This window comes from Cervus canadensis, chromosome 19 (assembly GCF_019320065.1).
Source record: "Cervus canadensis isolate Bull #8, Minnesota chromosome 19, ASM1932006v1, whole genome shotgun sequence".
NCBI lineage: Eukaryota > Metazoa > Chordata > Mammalia > Artiodactyla > Cervidae > Cervus > Cervus canadensis.
This window is the reverse complement of record NC_057404.1, coordinates 51,409,988-51,428,626: the sequence shown is the minus strand read 5'-3', so window position 1 is coordinate 51,428,626 and position 18,639 is coordinate 51,409,988. Positions and strand designations below refer to the sequence as shown.

Genomic DNA, 18,639 nt, shown 5'->3' with positions numbered 1-18,639 from the left:
AGCTCAACTGTATGGTAGGATCCACAGAATCCTGCTTGGTTACAAACACTCTGAAACTTACATTCTTTCTTTTATCACATTAGTTTGGTGAATCATATAATTATTCAAATGATTAAAGTTTGTTTAAATTAATTCTGTTATAAGAACTTTAAAAAGACTTTGAAATAAGTAATGAAATCTTAGTTTCAAAAGTACTGATTTAAAGTGAAAATTCATTTCAAATATTAAATGTGTAGCTAATTATGGCAGGACTTTTGGGTCAACAGGAGAAATACTGAATTGATCAATTTTATTTGCAGTAGCATTTATCATCATAGAAACATTATTTAATAGAAGAATCGTTGTTTTCTGTGGAATCTCTCTTTTATCCTGCACTGACACATTTTTTTACTCTTTTGTTAGGTATCAGATACACACCGGACTTCAACATTCTATCATAAGACCTACCCAGCCCAACTGCTTACCTCTGGACAATGCAACCCTACCTCAGAAGCTGAAGGAGGTTGGATATTCAACACATATGGTTGGAAAATGGCACTTGGGTTTTTATAGAAAAGAATGTATGCCCACCAAGAGAGGATTTGATACCTTTTTTGGTTCCCTCTTGGGAAGTGGCGATTACTATACACACTACAAATGTGACAGTCCTGGGATGTGTGGCTATGACTTGTACGAAAATGACAATGCTGCCTGGGACTACGACAACGGCATATACTCCACACAGATGTACACTCAGAGAGTGCAGCAAATCTTAGCTTCCCATGACCCCAGAAAGCCTATATTTTTATACATTGCCTACCAAGCTGTGCACTCTCCACTGCAAGCCCCTGGGAGGTATTTTGAACACTACAGGTCCATTGTCAACATAAACCGACGCAGGTATGCTGCCATGCTTTCCTGCCTAGATGAAGCAATTAATAATGTGACCCTGGCTCTCAAGACATACGGTTTCTACAACAACAGCATTATCATATACTCTTCAGATAACGGTGGTCAGCCCACAGCAGGAGGAAGCAACTGGCCCCTCAGAGGGAGCAAAGGAACCTATTGGGAGGGAGGGATCCGGGCTGTTGGCTTCGTGCACAGCCCGCTCCTGAAGAACAAGGGCAGCGTGTGTAAGGAGCTTGTGCACATCACGGACTGGTACCCCACTCTGATTTCACTGGCTGAAGGGCAGATCGACGAGAGCATTCAGCTGGACGGCTATGACGTCTGGGAGACCATAAGCGAAGGCCTTCGTTCTCCCCGGGTGGACATCTTGCACAACATCGACCCCATTTATACCAAGGCGAAGAACGGCTCTTGGGCTGCAGGCTATGGGATCTGGAACACGGCCATTCAGTCCGCGATCAGGGTGCAGCACTGGAAGCTGCTCACAGGGAACCCGGGGTACAGTGACTGGGTGCCCCCTCAGTCCTTCAGCAACCTGGGCCCGAACCGATGGCACAACGAGCGCATTACCTTGTCAACCGGCAAGAGCGTGTGGCTGTTCAACATCACAGCCGACCCCTACGAGAGAGTGGACCTTTCCAGCCGGTATCCCGGGATCGTAAAGCAGCTCCTCCGCAGGCTCTCCCAGTTCAACAAAACCGCGGTGCCGGTCAGGTACCCCCCCAAAGACCCCAGAAGTAACCCTCGGCTCAACGGGGGAGTCTGGGGGCCATGGTATAAAGAGGAAAGCAAGCAAAAGAAGCCAAGCAAAAAGAAGGCTGAGAAAAAGCAGAGGAAAAGTAAGACGAAGAAGAAACAGCAGAAGGAACGCTCGTTTCCAAACTGCCATTCAGGGATTTCTCGTGGATAAGGACAGATTTTTTTCCTGTCTTCAGTTCAGTTCAGTTCAGTCCCTCAGTCGTGTCTGACTCTTTGCGACCCCATGAATCGCAGCACGCCAGGCCTCCCTGTCCATCACCAACTCCCGGTGCCTACTCAAACTCATGTCCATTGAGTCAGTGATGCCATCCAACCATCTCATCCTCTGTCGTCCCCTTCTCCTCCTGACTTCAATCTTGCCCAGCATCAGGGTCTTTTCCAGTGGGTCAGTTCTTTGCATCAGGTGGCCACAATATTGGAGTTTCAGCTTCAGCATCAGTCCTTCCAATGAACACCCAGGACTGATCTCCTTCAGGATGGACTGGTTGGCTCTCCTTGCAGTTCAAGGGACTCTCAAGAGTCTTCTCCAACACCACAGTTCAAAAGCATCCGTTCTTCAGCACTCAGCTTTCTTTATAGTCCAACTTTCACATTCATACATACATGACTACTGGAAAAATCATAGCTTTGACTAGACGGACCTTTGTTGGATCCGTTGGATTTTTGTTGGATCTTTGTTGGATTTTTCCTCTCTGGTTAAACTTAAATCAGTGCTGAGTTTTTCACCAGTTTCTAGATGAACCAGCAAATTTGGCTCAATCGGATCCCTGCCATCAGCATCAGACAGTTTTCATATTGTGCTACCCCATGGAAATTGTGCTCCATGCCAAAGGTGCTGCTGTGGGGAGCCACACTTCAAGCAGAATGGAGATGTTTGTTTCTCTTGCTCCTTTATGAAAGGTGGTCAGTGAAGAGTTCAGCTGTCGTACTTCAGTCAGTTGACCAAACACTATGTTTTAAATTATAGCATTGACCTTTAACCAGCAATTGATGGACATGCCAATTTAATGGAACTTACAGGGTAGCATGATTAAAAACCACCTTTGATGAAGCCTAGTCAAAAGTTGCATCACCTCAAAGGCCTTGAAAAATGCTTTTTTCTTAGTGAATTTTTGTATTTCTATCACAGGACACTTGGGTTTTTTAAGTGAATTCTATTTCATACGTTGTTTCCTTTCCTGTGAAAAATAAGCTGTTTTTCTCACATGTGAACAGCTTGCACCTCACTTTATCATGCATGAGAGAATGGCAAATAAGAATGTTTCAGCACACTGCTAAAACATGAATGTAACTATTTTCTAAACACTTTAATAGAATGGTGTTTCAACACAAAGTACATAATTTATTTTTACAGAAAAAATATTAATTATTTTGTTTTCATAAAGTTATACAAATGAATTTTAATTATTTTATTTTATTTTCTACATACCATTAGAAGAATTTTATTTCATATTGTCAAGATTATCAAGCACTGTAATACTATAAATTAATAGTGTGTGAATTTATAGAATATAAAAATTAAAAAGTGATAAACATCATTGTTCAACCATTATTGTGAATGTAAGAAGATGAATATATTCCTTACAAATTGCTTGGAAATTCAGTGTTTGTATAGAATTGAGAGACAACTTTATTGTTTCTATCATAAACACTTTATTTATGTATCTTAATTATTAAAATGACATATTTTTAGCACCAGCAAATTGTGTGGCTTTTCTGATTTAATGTCTCTATAGAATTACATTTGTCATTTTAACAAACAAAAGTCTTTACAAATAGGCAAATGAAAGTACGATTTGCTAACAAACATAGTAACATAAAATGGATTTTGCAAATACGCAGTGTTTACACATGGCCGCTGCAAGGAGAAGAGTGTTCTCTTGTTAATAAATAAGATTTATAATGACCTTACTTTTACACCAAGTGAACATGGCAGGAAGATACCGAGAAGTGAGAATATGGATCCTACCTAGAGTCGTTAAACATCTGGTTTGAAATTCACACATGCAGACATCATGAGGCAGATTACAGGAGCACGGTCTGTAGTGAAGTTTATCATGAGTGATCAGTGAGGACAAGTGGATGTGGTCCCCGTCAGCCCTGGAGTTCTCTTTAAGGTGCTTTCTCCTGACACTACCTGTAAGTCTCAAAGTGTTTACACTTGAAAAATCTAGAGTTAGAACTATGATGTGTGATATTACAACTGTGATAAAAGAAATTATGCACATTTCTTGTTTTTTTTCTTGAGATAACAGTGGAATATTACTCAGCCATAAAAAATGAAATAATGCCATCTGCAACAACATGGACAAACCTAGAGATTGTCATACTGAGTGAAGTGCATTAGACAGAGAAAGACAAATATCATATCATATTGCTTACATATGGAATCTTAAAGCATGGTACAAATGAACTTATTACAAAACAGAAATAGAGTCACAAATGTAGGCAAAAAACTTAGGGTTACCAAGGGGGAAAGAGTGAGGGGAGGGGTAAATTGGAAGATTGGGATTGACATATATACACTACTATGTATAAGATAGATAAGCAGTGAGGGCCTACTGTATAGCAGAGGGAACTCTACTTAATACTTTGTAATGACCTATATGGGGGAAAAGATCTAAAAAAGAACAGATATATGTTTATGTATAATTGATTCACTTTGCTATACAGCAGAAACCAGCATAACTTTGTAATCAATTGTACTCTAATAAAAATCAAGTTAATAAAAAGAAATGTATGAGGTGATATTGTTGTTGTTTTAATGTTGCTAAATCATGTCTGACTCTTTGAGACCCCGTGGACTGTAGCCCGCCAGGCTCCTCTGTCCAAGGGATTTCCCAGGCAAGAATATTAGAGTTTCTTGCCATTCCTTCTCCATGGGCTCTTCCTGTGCCCAGGGATCAAACCTGTGCCTCTTGTGGCTCCTGCATTGTCAGGCAGATTCTTTACCATGGAGCTGCCTGGAAAGCCCATGAGGTGGTATGGTCGGTTCAGTTCAGCCACTCAGTCGTGTCCAACTCTTTGTGACCCCATGGACTGCTGCACTCCAGGCCTCCCTGTCCATCACCAACTCTCAGAGCTTACTCAAACTCATGTCCATTAAGTCAGTGATGCCATCCAACCATCTCTTCCTCTGTCACCCTTTCTTCTCCTGCCCTCATTCTTTCCCAGCATCAAGGTAATTTCAGATGAGTCAGTTCTTTGCATCAGGTGACCAAAGTATCGGAGTTTCAGCTTCAGCATCAGTCCTTCCAATGAATATTCAGGATTGATTTCTTTTAGGATGGACTGGTTGGATCTCCTTGCTGTCCAAGAGACTCTCGAGGGACTCTCAAAGTGGTATCGTAGTATACTATTAAATGTGTTTATATCAGAATTCAAAGGACAGCTTCTGACAGTGTATGGAAATCTAGAAAATAATTGATAGACATACCAAAATTACTAAAATGGACAATAATACAACTTTTAAAATTTTTAATTTTTCATTACTAGAATACATATTTCCATTTCATTATGTAGAATAAAGTACTATTTCTTGAGTTTGTGCTTTGTCACTGTATATTTAAATGAGTCTTAAAAATCAAAGGCAGACTGTCAGTGTTTTCCTTTCTTAGTGGTACATAAATTAACGAGTTGTCTTAAATAGATGGCATCTTATAACATCAAAGATAGAGTTATTATTACATTAAAAAAGAGTTCTGAGAAAAAACAAGTTTGGGAAATGTGAAGTTAAACAAGGTTAAAGGGGTCAATTTATGCAGACTTTCTTACAGTTTTTAAAATCCTAGCTTGCCTTGTAAACCTCTAACAGAAGGCAATTTTTATATAATGTTTTCTAATTTACTTCGCCATAAAACCCTTGGCTATAGCAACTTACACAGGACTAGGCAAAGTATGAAACAGACTTTGGAAATTTTTAGTGTAAGCATAGAATCTTCTAGAAGTCCCGAGCAAGATATAAAGGCGCACAGAGGCAAATTAGGATCATAAAAATTGCTCACATTTGAGCCCAGTGGGTATTATGTAATATGGTGGGATTTTAAATTCTCTATAAATGACCATACTTTCTCAATGAAAATAACCCACAGTTTTCTACCTGGAAATGATTTCAAGGATGTTCACTCTTTTTTTAACTAATTTTTACTGGAGTGTAGCTGCTTTAAAATGTTGTGGTAGGTTTCTACCCTACAGCAGTGAATCATCCACACATATCCCCTCCCTTTTGGACTTCGTTTTGGTTCAGGTCGCCACAGTGCATTAAATAGAATTCCCTGTGCTATACAGGATGTTCTCATTAGTTACCTGTTTTAACATAGGATCAATAGTGTGTGCATGTCAATCCCAGTCCCCGAATTCCTCCCACTCTGCCCTTTCCCCCTTGGTATCCACATATTCTTTATCATCTCTACCATTTTTCTGGATTCCACAAGTTCACTGTTTTTAAGAGAGCACCCATCCCCCACACGTGACTCTGGGCAGGCTGTGATGTAGAAGTCTATGTCTTGCCCTTAAGAAACTAAAATTTAATATAGCAGTCATGTATAAATAATGAACAGAAATGTTTCCAAAATGCTTCAGCAAATCACTGGGTGTTTCAGGATATCCAGGGAGAAAAACACTGTGCGCTTGACTTCTACGCCATAAGCATTAAAACTATGTTCATATGGGGCATTTATTTTCAGGTGTCATTTTCCTGAACTCTGGTTCTCAGATTGTATTTCTAGTGTTGCCTGTGGCTTTTCCAAGTGTAAATGGCACCTCTTTAAAACCTCTGATCCTTTTATTAGGATAACAAAGGAAACTCCTGGATTGAAATATAAGTATCCCCCTAGCTTTGTCAGAAAATAAATGGTGGGTGAGGCTTATGGGTCTTGTATAGGAAAGGCTCTAAATCATTTTATTCAAAAGAAAAAAACTCTGGTAAATTTCAATCATTGAAAGAATCCACACCAGGGCTAAGTCCTGTTTCATTTACATACTTTTCTCTCACTTTTCCCTTTTAAAAATCTTAAGAATAGAAGAGAAGCTGTCCCTTTGACAGTTGAATGAGTAGATAGTACATTGTAGCATTTGATATTCCAAGGTAAATGAATTTGGCATCAGGTTTAGTTTCTTAAGCATTTTATTCCTAGGATCCTTGGGTACAGACATTGTGAATTTGTCAGTAGCCATCAGAATGTGTGTTATTGGCAGGAATAAACTGGCTTGCTAAAAGTAGCAAACAAAATTCTTGTGTCAGAAGTTAATAACTTCATTGTTTCCTTTTAGTGAAATCACTTATTAAAATTCATTCATGCAACAAGTATTTATTAAATCCTACTGCCTGCTTGTTAGGGAATATTCTTGGTGCTTGAGATTCATCAGTGAACAAAATGAATAAAAATTCTTATTGCTTGTGCAGGTGACTGTCTAGCCCAGCAATGCAGATAATAAACAATAAACATAACTAATAAGTAAATTACACTCTATATAAAGTAGTGTGAAAAAGAAAGAGTAGATCAGGATAGGGGGAGGAATTATTTAACACCAGGTTTATCCATCCATTTATTCAACACTTGGTAAGTGCCACATCTAATGATACACACTGGGATATGGTGACAAGCAACCCAGGACAGAGCCCTTGTCTTCAGGTCAGTTCAGTCAGTTCAGTTCAGTCGCTCAGTCGTGTCCAACTCTCTGCGACCCCATGAATCGCAGCACGCCAGGCCTCCCTGTCCATCACCAACTCCCAGAGTCCATTCAAACTCATGCCCATCGAGTCGGTGATGCCACCCAGCCATCTCATCCTCTGTCGTCCCCTTCTCCTCCTGCACCCAATCCCTCCCAGCATCAGGGTCTTTTCCAATGAGTCAACTCTTCGCAAAGGTGGCCAAAGTATTGGAGTTTCAGCTTCAGCATCAGTCCTTCCAATGAACACCCAGGACTGATCTCCTTTACGATGGACTGGTTGGATCTCCTTGCAGTCCAAGGGACTCTCAAGAGTCTTCCTCAACACCACAGTTCAAAAGCATCAGTTTTTCAGTGCTCAGCTTTCTTCACAGTCAAACTCTCACATCCATACATGACCACTGGAAAAACCATAGCCTTGACCAGATGGACCTTTGTTGGCAAAGTAATGTCTCTGCTTTTTAATATGCTCTCTAGGTTGGTCATAACTTTCCTTCCAAGGAGTAAGTGTCTTTTAATTTCATGGCTGCAATCACCATCTACAGTGATTTTGGAGCCCCAAAAAATAAAGTCTGACACTGTTTCCACTGTCTCCCCATCTATTTCCCATGTGGTGATGGGACCAAATGCCATGATCTTTGTTTTCTGAATGTTGAGCTTTAAACCAACTTTTTCACTCTCCTCTTTCACTTTCATCAAGAGGCTTTTTAGTTCCTCTTCACTTTCTGCCATAAGGGTGGTGTCATCTGCATATCTGAGGTTATTGATATTTCTTCCGGCAATCTTGATTCCAGCTTGTGCTTCCTCCAGTCCAGGGTTTCTCATGATGTACTCTGCATATAAGTTAAATAAGCAGGGGGACAATATACAGCCTTGACGTACTCCTTTTCCTATTTGGAACCAGTCTGTTGTTCCCTGTCCAGTTCTAACTGTTGCTTCCTGACCTGCATACAGGTTTCTCAAGACCCACAGGTCAGGTGGTCTATTATTCCCATCTCTTTCAGAATTTTCCACAGTTTATTGTGATCCACACAGTCGAAGGCTTTAGCATAGTCAATAAAGCAGAAATAGATGTTTTTCTGAAACTCTCTTGCTTTTTCGATGATCCAGCAGATGTTGGCAATTTGATCTCTGGTTCCTCTGTCTTTTCTAAAACCAGCTTGAACATCTGAAGTTCACGGCTCATGTATTGCTGAAGCCTGGCTTGGAGCATTTTGAGCATTACTTTGCTAGTGTGTGAGATGAGTGCAATTGTGCGGTAGTTTGAGCATTCTTTGGGATTGCCTTTCTTAGGGATTGGAATGAAAACTGACCTTTTCCAGTCCTGTGGCCACTGCTGAGTTTTCCAAATTTTCTGGCATATTGAGTGCAGCACTTTCACAGCATCATCTTTCAGGATGTGAAATAGCCCAACTGGAATTTCATCACCTCCACTAGATGTCTTCAGGTAGGGTATGTCTATTCTCCTAGGAGACACAGCCATCAGTCAAATAAAAAAACACCCTCCTCTCCTCCACTCTCTTCCCCTCCTTGATCTTTCAGCATAGACTCATCACCCTTTAGTATATTTCATACTTTACTTACACATTTTATTGCTTCTCTAGCTCCTCCCACTAGATTATAAGCTTCTTTAGAAAAGTAGCTTATGTCTCCTCTCCTTCTGTATGGCCAGTATGTAAAACAATGCCTGGCTCCTAGTCAACATTCAATATAGATCTGTTTTTTTGAGGAAAGTGATAAAATAATCACAAAAATCCACGTGAACTACATTTGCTTGAGTTTCCACTTCCATTGTTGTGTAGGAATTTCACTGTTGAAAAACAGAACTAGTCATCCCTAATACTCTAATACCATTCCTCACAATAATAGCAATGATGTAAAATGCAAAAATGTCTAGCGTTAGAGAAAACTAACTTGATAATGTATAGTTACAGGAACACAATGATACAGCAAAAACCAAGCAAAAAATCACACAAAATTGAGAGTAAATTTTATCTTTAATTATCTAACAGGGTAGAACATAATTATTGTAACACTACTTTGAATATAACAGAATACAGTAGTTTAAATGAGAGTTTTCAGAAAGGAGAAGTGGCAACTTAAAGTATGAATAATTTTTGTAGCAAGTCATAAAAGAGAAAATATAAATAGTGAATAAACCTTTGTTTCTTCATAGAATTGTGAAGCAAAATGGACTATATCTCACATCCTTGGGTATCTTATTAAGAAACTCTCCAGTTTGGCAGGAGGAGAATTGTGCTTCTTTAAAGGTAAGATTTCTTAAGTATTTTATTGGTTGTAGCATCTCTGTGAAGTCCATTGATTCACTGATTAGATATGAAAATATGAAACACACAACAGCCAGTGTTGTCCTTGGGACTTAGGCAAACTTGAACACATTTCCTTACCTTTCCATTTTATATCTGTGATTAGAAATTTCCTTCCCCTCTCAAACTTTCTACAATCCTATACTATTCTTTTTCAATTGGGTTATGCAACTTTGAGTAAAATCAATCTTAAAAACTGAAAAGGTGTGAGAAAATAACAAATGCTCATTTAAAATATCTATGTACTCACTCTTTGCAGAAATCCTTTAGCTGTTAATCCTTAACTTTCTCCACTAATAAGTGGAATAAAGTGAAAGTGTTAGTCGCTCAGTGGTTTCTGACTCTTGAGCCCCATGAACCATACCCACCAGGCTCTTCTATCCATGGAATTTTCCAAGCAAGAATACTGGAGTGGGTTGCCATTCCCTTTTCCAGGGGATCTTCCTGACCCAGGGATTGAACCCCAGTCTCCCACACTGCAGGGTAGATTCTTTACCATCTGAGCCACCAGGGAAGCCTGTAGTATCTTATCTAATGAATCAAATAGAAATAAAATTTATCATTCAGAATAAACATCCAAAGACAATTTTCAACATGACATATTAATTTCTCTGGAAACAATACTTTAAGAATTAAAGTCTCTTCAGCCTTAAGAGTTGTGAATGACTGGGGAGTACTTTCAGCTGAAGATCTAAATTCTAAACAACTGTGGGAAAGAATGTTTTTATAACCAAGGTTACAAAAATAAAGCAAAACTTTGATTTTACTTAATTATCTGAAACTATCTTCTTGTGTCACCACCACCAGAACTTCCAGAGGCTTGTTTTCAACAAAAATGGTGGCAAAACTCGTTAGTCATAGACTCATTTTGTTTCGAATATGGTCCCACTAACATCCCTCTATTTTAAGGTTTTCCTGATTGGAATAATCCATCCCCTCTAGCACCTAGAAGGTAGGGAATTATCTCATATAACACCCACATTATCTACTACTCATTCAGACTTAACAGCAACAAAATGTAGCTGTTCAGACCAGGTCATCCCAAAACACGCCTCATTGGAATGTTAGTATTTTGACTTAAAGTCTCTTTAAAAGCAGCAGATCAAGCAGGACACTTTGATCTTCCTTTTTAATTCTGGAAAGGAGGAGACAAAAATCTCAGGTGAAAGGCATCTTCTCTGTATCAGCAGGAAAGAAGACATTCTTATCATGAGAGATGGGAAATTAAGGCTGCGAGAAATCTGTACAAATGAGCTTGTTAAACTAACCCTCATCTTCCTAGTCACATTTCCACAAATCACCACGCTAGTCCAAACCCCTTTGCCTTGTCCTGTCCTCACAGTTTACTATCCTTTGTCCAACCTAAGACATAAGCATCCAGCTCTAATTGCTTCTTTGGGTCTTCATTTTCCTGGGAATGTGCCCATGTATATATAAAAATAAAATATAGCCTTTGTATTAAATTTGTTTTTCTCCTCTTAAATTTTTGTTCAGAGCTGTAAGAGTTAACTTAGCATTTCAAAGGTTACAGTCACAGACACCAGGAAGCTATGATCTCCCTGCTGGAGGAGTTTGCAGTGACTGGGCAGGTGGGGAGGATAAGTGGAGAGGTTCTTCCCTCTTTTTTTTCTCGGACTCCCCACTTGCGTACTTCCCAGCACTGGACTGTGGCCGGACTGTTTCTTCCTGTCCTTTCACCTAGAACCATGGCTCCACATGTTACATTCTTGGTGCTTTTTATCATCCATCTCTGAGTCCCACACCCTTTCCTGCCCTGGAACTAGGCACATAGATGCCTGTGTCCAAAAGATTATTATCTGAATCCGTCCCATCCTGCGTTTCCTGGCATAAAGGGATGCGTGTGTAGAGCTGCCCCCATCCTCTGGTGACAAGAAGCCCCGAGCACCACCCCTAAACCTTAAGGCAGCCAGTTATTGTTGCTAGGTTACATCTGACTGTTTGCAACCCCATGGATTGTAGCCTGCCAGGTTCCTCCCTCCATGGGATTTTTCAGACAAGAATACTGGAGTGGCCGGTCATCTCCAGAGGATCTTCCTAACTCAGGGATCAACCCTGCATCTCCTGCATTGGCAGGCGGACTCTTTACCACTGAGCCACCTGGGAAGCCCTCCCTTGTCGGGAAGAGAGAGTAAAACCAAAAGCACCATTTGGATTGTTTGTTTCAATCCTACCTCCCGGTCCTTGGGCAGCAAATGTCTTTCAATCCTTTCAGCGTGCCGGCTACTGGTTTCTGTGGCCTTCTCTCAAATCCTGTCAGTCTATGGGGATCTGCTCCATCTCTCCCAGCAAATCACATTTCAAACAGGAACCCATCCTTGTCAGCAAAAGTGACACATTTTTACTCCCTATATTTCTTCATTGTTATCCAGAAAGCAACCATGAAGCTTCCAGAGCAGAGATCAGTCGTTGTCATTTTCATTACTGACTAGAGTGACTGCACCGGTTGCCTTCCTTCAGGTTACCAGATTCTGCGTCTCCCAAACTGCAGTTCTTAATGTTGCTAAACCCAGACTTGGGTCCACTCATCTTAAGTGCAGCAAAGCCAACCTACTGACACTGGGTTGTGGTGAAGAAAAGTATAATTTATCTGTAGGGCACCAAGAGAGCTCCAGAAAAACATCTATTTCTGCTTTATTGACTATGCCAAAGCCTTCGACTGTGAGGATCACAATAAACTGTGGAAAATTCTGAAAGAGATGGGAATAGCAGACCACCTTACCTGCCTCTTGAGAAACCTGTATGCAGGTCAGGAAGCAACAGTTAGAACTGGACAGGGAACAACAGACTGGTTCCAAATAAGAAAAGGAGCACATCAAGGCTGTCTATTGTCACCCTGCTTATTTAACTTATATGCAGAGTACATCATGAGAAACGCTGGGCTGGAAGAAGCACAAGCTGGAATCAAGATTGCCGGAAGAAATATCAATAACCTCAGATATGCAGATGACACCTCCCTTATGGCAGAAAGTGAAGAGGAACTAAAAAGCCTCTTGATGAAAGTGAAAGAGGAGAGTGAAAAGGTTGGCTTAAAGCTCAACATTCAAAAAACTAAGATCATGGCATCTGGTCGCATCACTTCATGGCAGATAGATGGGGAAACAGTGAAAACAGTGTCAGATTTTATTTTTTTGGGCTCCAAAATCACTGTAGATGGTGACTGCAGCCATGAAATTAAAAGACACTTACTCCTTGGAAGGAAAGTTATGACCAACCTAGAGAGCATATTAAAAAGCAGAGACATTATTTTGCCAACAAAGGTCCATCTAGTCAAGGCTATGGTTTTTCCAGTGGTCATGTATGGATGTGAGAGTTTGACTGTGAAGAAAGCTGAGCACTGAAAAACTGATGCTTTTGAACTGTGGTGTTGAGGAAGACTCTTGAGAGTCCCTTGGACTGCAAGGAGATCCAACCAGTCCATCGTAAAGGAGATCAGTCCTGGGTGTTCATTGGAAGGACTGATGCTGACGCTGAAACTCCAATACTTTGGCCACCTCATGCGAAGAGTTGGCTCATTGGAAAAGACCCTAATGCTGGGAGGGATTGGGTGCAGGAGGAGAAGGGGACGACAGAGGATGAGATGGCTGGATGGCATCACAGACTCGATGGACATGAGTCTGAGTAAACTCCAGGAGTTGGTAATGGACAGGGAAGCCTGGCATGCTGCAATTCATGGGGTCGCAAAGAGTCGGACCCAACTGAGTGACTGAACTGAACTAAACTGAAGCAAGGAAAATGGGCAGTTCATGCTCAAAAGACCCAAACTCTAGACAATGGTTTTCAGGAGAGGGTTTTCAAAGGCAGTGTGAGGGAGGAGGCTGCAGGCTGCCTAATCGGCTTGTGCTCAATTCTAGGATTAGTTGACATCAAGGTGAAATTTCTAGCATTGTCAGTCTTCTGGTTTTAACTGAACTGGGGTCTACGTGATTTTGGTCAGCAGTTTTCATCTGGTGGGGATCTGGTTTCTGTAAAGACAGTTTAGGAATGCGTGTCAGACCTTTATCTATATCTCTGAGGAAGTAGGAGTTTGGTAACTCTGTGATGTGGCTGATTTCTAGTCCCACTTGGTACCAGTTTCCCAGCCCAGCAGCTAGTCTCTGTTTCCACATGTTTACATTCCTAATTATTAACTCTGGAACCAGCTTTTGAGACTCAGGGGAGGCCCCGAGACACTAAAGCAAAAGTTGTTTACATCAAAAGATGCGGACATAGGGGATTGTTTACAATTTGGTTAAGACCCTAAATAAACCATTTCCTTATCTGCAGCTTCTTGCATTATTTTCTTTCGGTTGACAGTAGGAGTGTCTACTATGCACTTACCTTATGATGCAGCAACTCCACTCCTGGATATTTACCCCAAACTAGTGATCAAACCAATACATACCTAGCAAAGCATTTTGAACACTGTAGTATTTACTTAATATTGAACACAAAACAAAAAAGCCCTAATATAATCACTTGATATTTTAATCATTTTTCTACCATGTTAACCAACACGTGGAAATTTGTGGAACCTAAATAAACATCTTACCCATTACAGTTTATAGAGGGCTGCCACCAAGTGTCATGCCAACAGGGTTCCTTCAACTGGTTGAAGCCATATGTAACTAATTTTTAGTTATTTGAGTCAAATCCTTTAAAACTGGGCTTTCCTGGTGGCTCAGATGGTAAAGAATCTGCCTGCTATGCAAGAGACCTGGGTTCGGTCCCTGGGTCAGGAAGATCCCCCACTGGAGAAGGGAAGTGACACAATGTGAATGATTTATTGAATGTTGAAAGTGTTAGTCATTCAGTCATGTCCAACTCTTTACAACCCTATGGACTGTAGCCCACCAGGCTGCTCTGCCCATGGAATTCTCCAGGAAGGAATACTGGAGTGGGTAGCCATTCCCTTCTCCAGAGGATCTTGCGACCCAGGGATTGAACCCAGGTCTTCTGCATCGCTGGCAGATTCTTTACTTTATATTGAATGGTAACTACAGTTAAATCTGTATATACATTTCACTCACAATTGATCTATGTCTAATCATCATAATTAAAATTCAATTCTAACCAAAATTGCTAATACATATAAACTGAAATAAAAAGGCATGCAGACATGCAAATATGACTTTCTGATTGTATGTTGCACTACTGAGAAATCTAGAATACTCCTCCGATCTCTCCATATTGTTATCTCTGCAGTGACTACCCTTCTGTTTCTCTGCCCTGCCCCACTCCACCACAGCCCGTTTTCCTCTGCCTATTTGTCTGTCTCCTACTCCCCTTTGGCTCTCCTCTTTCTCATACTTTCCTAACCTTCCCCCCCTTTCAATAAATATAATATATTTAGTATCTCTAAAAAACTAAACAAACCCACTTGTTGAAATTTAATGTTAACTCCTGTTAGTTCTGAGCACCTATCTTTAAAGAAAGTCTTTGAGCAAATTTTCATGTTTAGGATAGTCTATTCCAAATTGCCATTTATGTTCCAACCTAATCTGAGAGTGGACAAGACTACTGATTGAAATTTGCATTTTTACCTACAGTCAAGGTAGTGATAATATTTCAACAAAGATAACTTTATTTACTAGTACCAGATTCACAACTATCTTTGTGTGTGTATTTCTATATTTAATTATAATCGTATAATGTTTGCTTGAATTATGGTTCCAGAACTAATTACAGCAATTACTGGCCATTAAATGAGGAAATGTGTTTGCAGCTCAAAAATTTGTCTTGTATTTCCTAGTGGAAAGGGCATATACTGACAGTTATATAAAATTATAACTAATTTTAAGTGGATTCACATTATTACCCTGCATAATAAAACAATAAGCAAGTCTCTGCTTTATAGATTATGAATTGTTAAATATTTGTATTATTTCTGTCTGCTTGCCTAAATTGCCAATATTTTTATATTTATGTTCAGTTTTGTAAGTAAAATTAATGTAAGATTTAAATAGTTATGAAGAAAAAGATGAATTACCATTTTTCTATTAAATTACATTAATTCTTTCCATCATGAAGTAGTCTATTAAATTATCTCCTATTCACTTTCAGAATTGATGCATTTGTCAATTACCTAACAGGTTGTGTTAAAGGATAGTTTCAGCAGAATATATTTTGAATTATTGTAAATTGTGACTAACACAATTTAAACAATTAACACAGTCTAAATTATGACTAACAATTTTAAAGAAACTGTAACTATTTCATGAGTTACCTAATCCTGCCTCCAAATTTCACCCAACCCTTCCTATTAAAAATGAAGTTATAGTTTCAATAAATTTCATATTATTAATACATTGTAATCCTCCTTTTCCCTCTAAACATCATTTGAATATTTTTTCTACCACAAATTATTTTGTTTCCCTTAAAATTCTAAATAAATGTTGGGATTTTTGTCAATATGGAAATATTCTAATTTCCTTATAATTCATACTAATTTACTTCATAATTTATTTGCTCTTTATATCATCTTTCTCTTTTGACATTTGTCTTTAAAATGTCTTTTTAAGCTGCCAGTCACTGAGCTGAACCATTTCATTAGTTGATTTTGATGTTGTCCATGCTCATGAAATACTGCCAAGTATATCCTTGAAGATTTTCCTTATCATTACGTGCCTTTTCTCTTACACTAAAAAAAAAAAATTGTGGACTATTTCCATGCAAGATATAAATTTCTGATATCTGACTTCTAGAGTCTATTATCTCCACTTGAAGAAGTGAAGAAACTTGAACAAATAGATTTCAGCTATTGTTCAAGTGTTTTATCCTTTTATCTTACATATGTACTACTGATATTCTTACTATTATTATTTAATATCTCTTTTTAAAACTTTGACATATCCTTCAAGATTTGTGAAGGATATAAATAATGAGCAGTACAATTGAATTTGCCACACTAAAACCCTTCACCTAGTTCTCGCATTCACAATATGTGTCATCTTAAAAATTCTCCAGGAATCAAAAATTTAACCAGTGTTACTGAATGAGCTTTCTATAATTGTGTGTGAAAAGAGAGAAAATGCCTATTTCATAAAAACAGTAATAACTTCACTTTATTTATTTTCCTGCCTTTCTCTGAATCAGAAACCCAATCCTGATACATAAGTAGAAGAAAACTAGCTATCTGGAAGCTTCACATTACTGATATATATATCCTCTACAGAGAAAAAACAAGAAATGCAAAAATTTTATTACTCAGATCCAGGTCTTTAATTTTGTTTTTTTGCAAGATGAGAAACATGAGAAGTCTGTAGGAAAGCTGTATTCTCTTAGACCATTTGGACAGGGCATGCATTCTTATTCATTAGGGTTACTAACAGAAAAGGATTACTAGGAGGCATATCATTGCTAAACTATTATGAGAGACAGTTTAAACTCATTGGAACTCATAACTAGATTAAAATGTTTTAAAAACTGCATATATAGGACTAACAGACTGGAATAACCAACAAGAAACTTTTGGCTCAATATAAGCAAGAACTTTCTAGCAATTCATGCTGCTGTCAGTGCAGCATGGCAGACTCGAGAAACACTGTGTTTCCGTTATTAAAATAAATCTAACAGAAGTGAAACACTGCATGTGGGGGGTATTTCCTGACCTGGTGTGTTAATTAGAGTCACCCAGAGCCCAGACTGCTACAGTCGTTTGGGTCCAAAACCACCTTACACAGACCACCAGAAAAATGATCTCCCGCATTTCCCAGTCCAAGTTTCCTTCCCAGCAGTGATTCTAATGAAGTGCTTATGTGTGTACATTATTTATTTTCCCTGACTTCAACTGAAATCAGTAGAAAAAAGAACAAGAGGTTTGGGCCATCCTCAGAAGCTTGTGAGCATACAACTTCTCACTCTGGGATATCATTCAAATCTTCAGTCTCATGACTTCATCGTTAGTTGATGGCGTACACCCATTCCAAGCTCATTTCCAAACCTACCTCCAAGAAAGATAGGGCCACCTCTATTTGTAACTTACTTCGTGTTCATGTGGTTTTCTCATTATAATGTCTTTGCGTAAGAAGACGCACCTGTTGCCAGGGCAACCTAAAAGCACCGTTTGTCTCCTTAAAACCTACGCTACCTGGACAAATTCCCTCTGTGTTCTTGGTTGGCCTCACTTCTGTGCTATTAAAATGCAAACATTCTGCAGTTTCCTTATTATTTTTGCTGTTTTTAACACAGTCTTGTCAATCTATACTCTTTTCTTTTGATTCGCTGACATTTTATTTTTATTGACTAGTTTGAATGCATTTCCCCATCTTGAAAACATGGTAGCTTTCCCATCTTTTGCATATGTCTGTGTCAAAATTTTTATCTTCATTAAAAAATAAAGAGGGATCAACTTTTGTATTTTAAAAGCCTATAGTTTATAAAATCTTCAGTGTATGTTTCAAGGAATTGAGGTTAATATATTGCATTTTTGCGCAAGCAGTGGAGCCATGTATGAGAATTACAACCACTTTTTAACTTTTTATTAAAAAAAGTTTTTGTTTCATCGCAGAATCATATCTCCTTTAACTTGCTTAACATGCTCAAATCAACTGTAATCATTTATTTCCCTTTTGACATTAAAATTGATATCCTGGCCCCTGGAAGCCCTCTCACAAACTAACCTCTTGTCTTCCTATACTACCTCAGATATTTCTGAAAGCATCTTAGTGTTTCCTACTGTTCATGGGGTTCTCAAGGCAAGAATACAGAAGTGGTTTGCCATTCCCTTCTGCAGTGGACCACATATTGTTAGAACTGTCCACCATGACCCGTCCATCTTGGGTGGCCCTACACAACACGGCTCATAGTTTCATTGAGTTAGACAAGGCTGTGATCCATGTGATCAGTTTGGTTTGATGGACATGAGTTGAGCAAGCTCCAGGAGTTGGCGATGGACAGGGAAGCCTGGGGTGCTACAGTCCATGGGGTCACAAAGAGTCAGACATGACTGAGCAACTGAACTGACTGAACTGATCTTAGTGTTTGGTAACATTTA

At 39.2% G+C, this 18,639-nt stretch overlaps 2 protein-coding genes across 2 annotated transcripts in view; both read left to right on the top strand.

Annotated features, from left to right (window-relative positions):
* Positions 1–1,929, top strand: part of ARSJ (arylsulfatase family member J) — an 84,386-nt gene extending 82,457 nt beyond the window's left edge. Inside the window, exon 2 of the mRNA XM_043438388.1 lies at positions 403–1,929. Coding sequence (XP_043294323.1) covers positions 403–1,801 — 1,399 coding nt within the window. The 3' untranslated portion in view covers positions 1,802–1,929. The remainder of the gene's footprint in view (positions 1–402) is intronic.
* Positions 1–18,639, top strand: part of LOC122422125 — a 133,683-nt gene that overhangs the window by 83,836 nt on the left and 31,208 nt on the right. The window contains exon 2 of the mRNA XM_043438389.1: positions 9,497–9,590. Coding sequence (XP_043294324.1) covers positions 9,497–9,504 — 8 coding nt within the window. The 3' untranslated portion in view covers positions 9,505–9,590. The remainder of the gene's footprint in view (positions 1–9,496; positions 9,591–18,639) is intronic.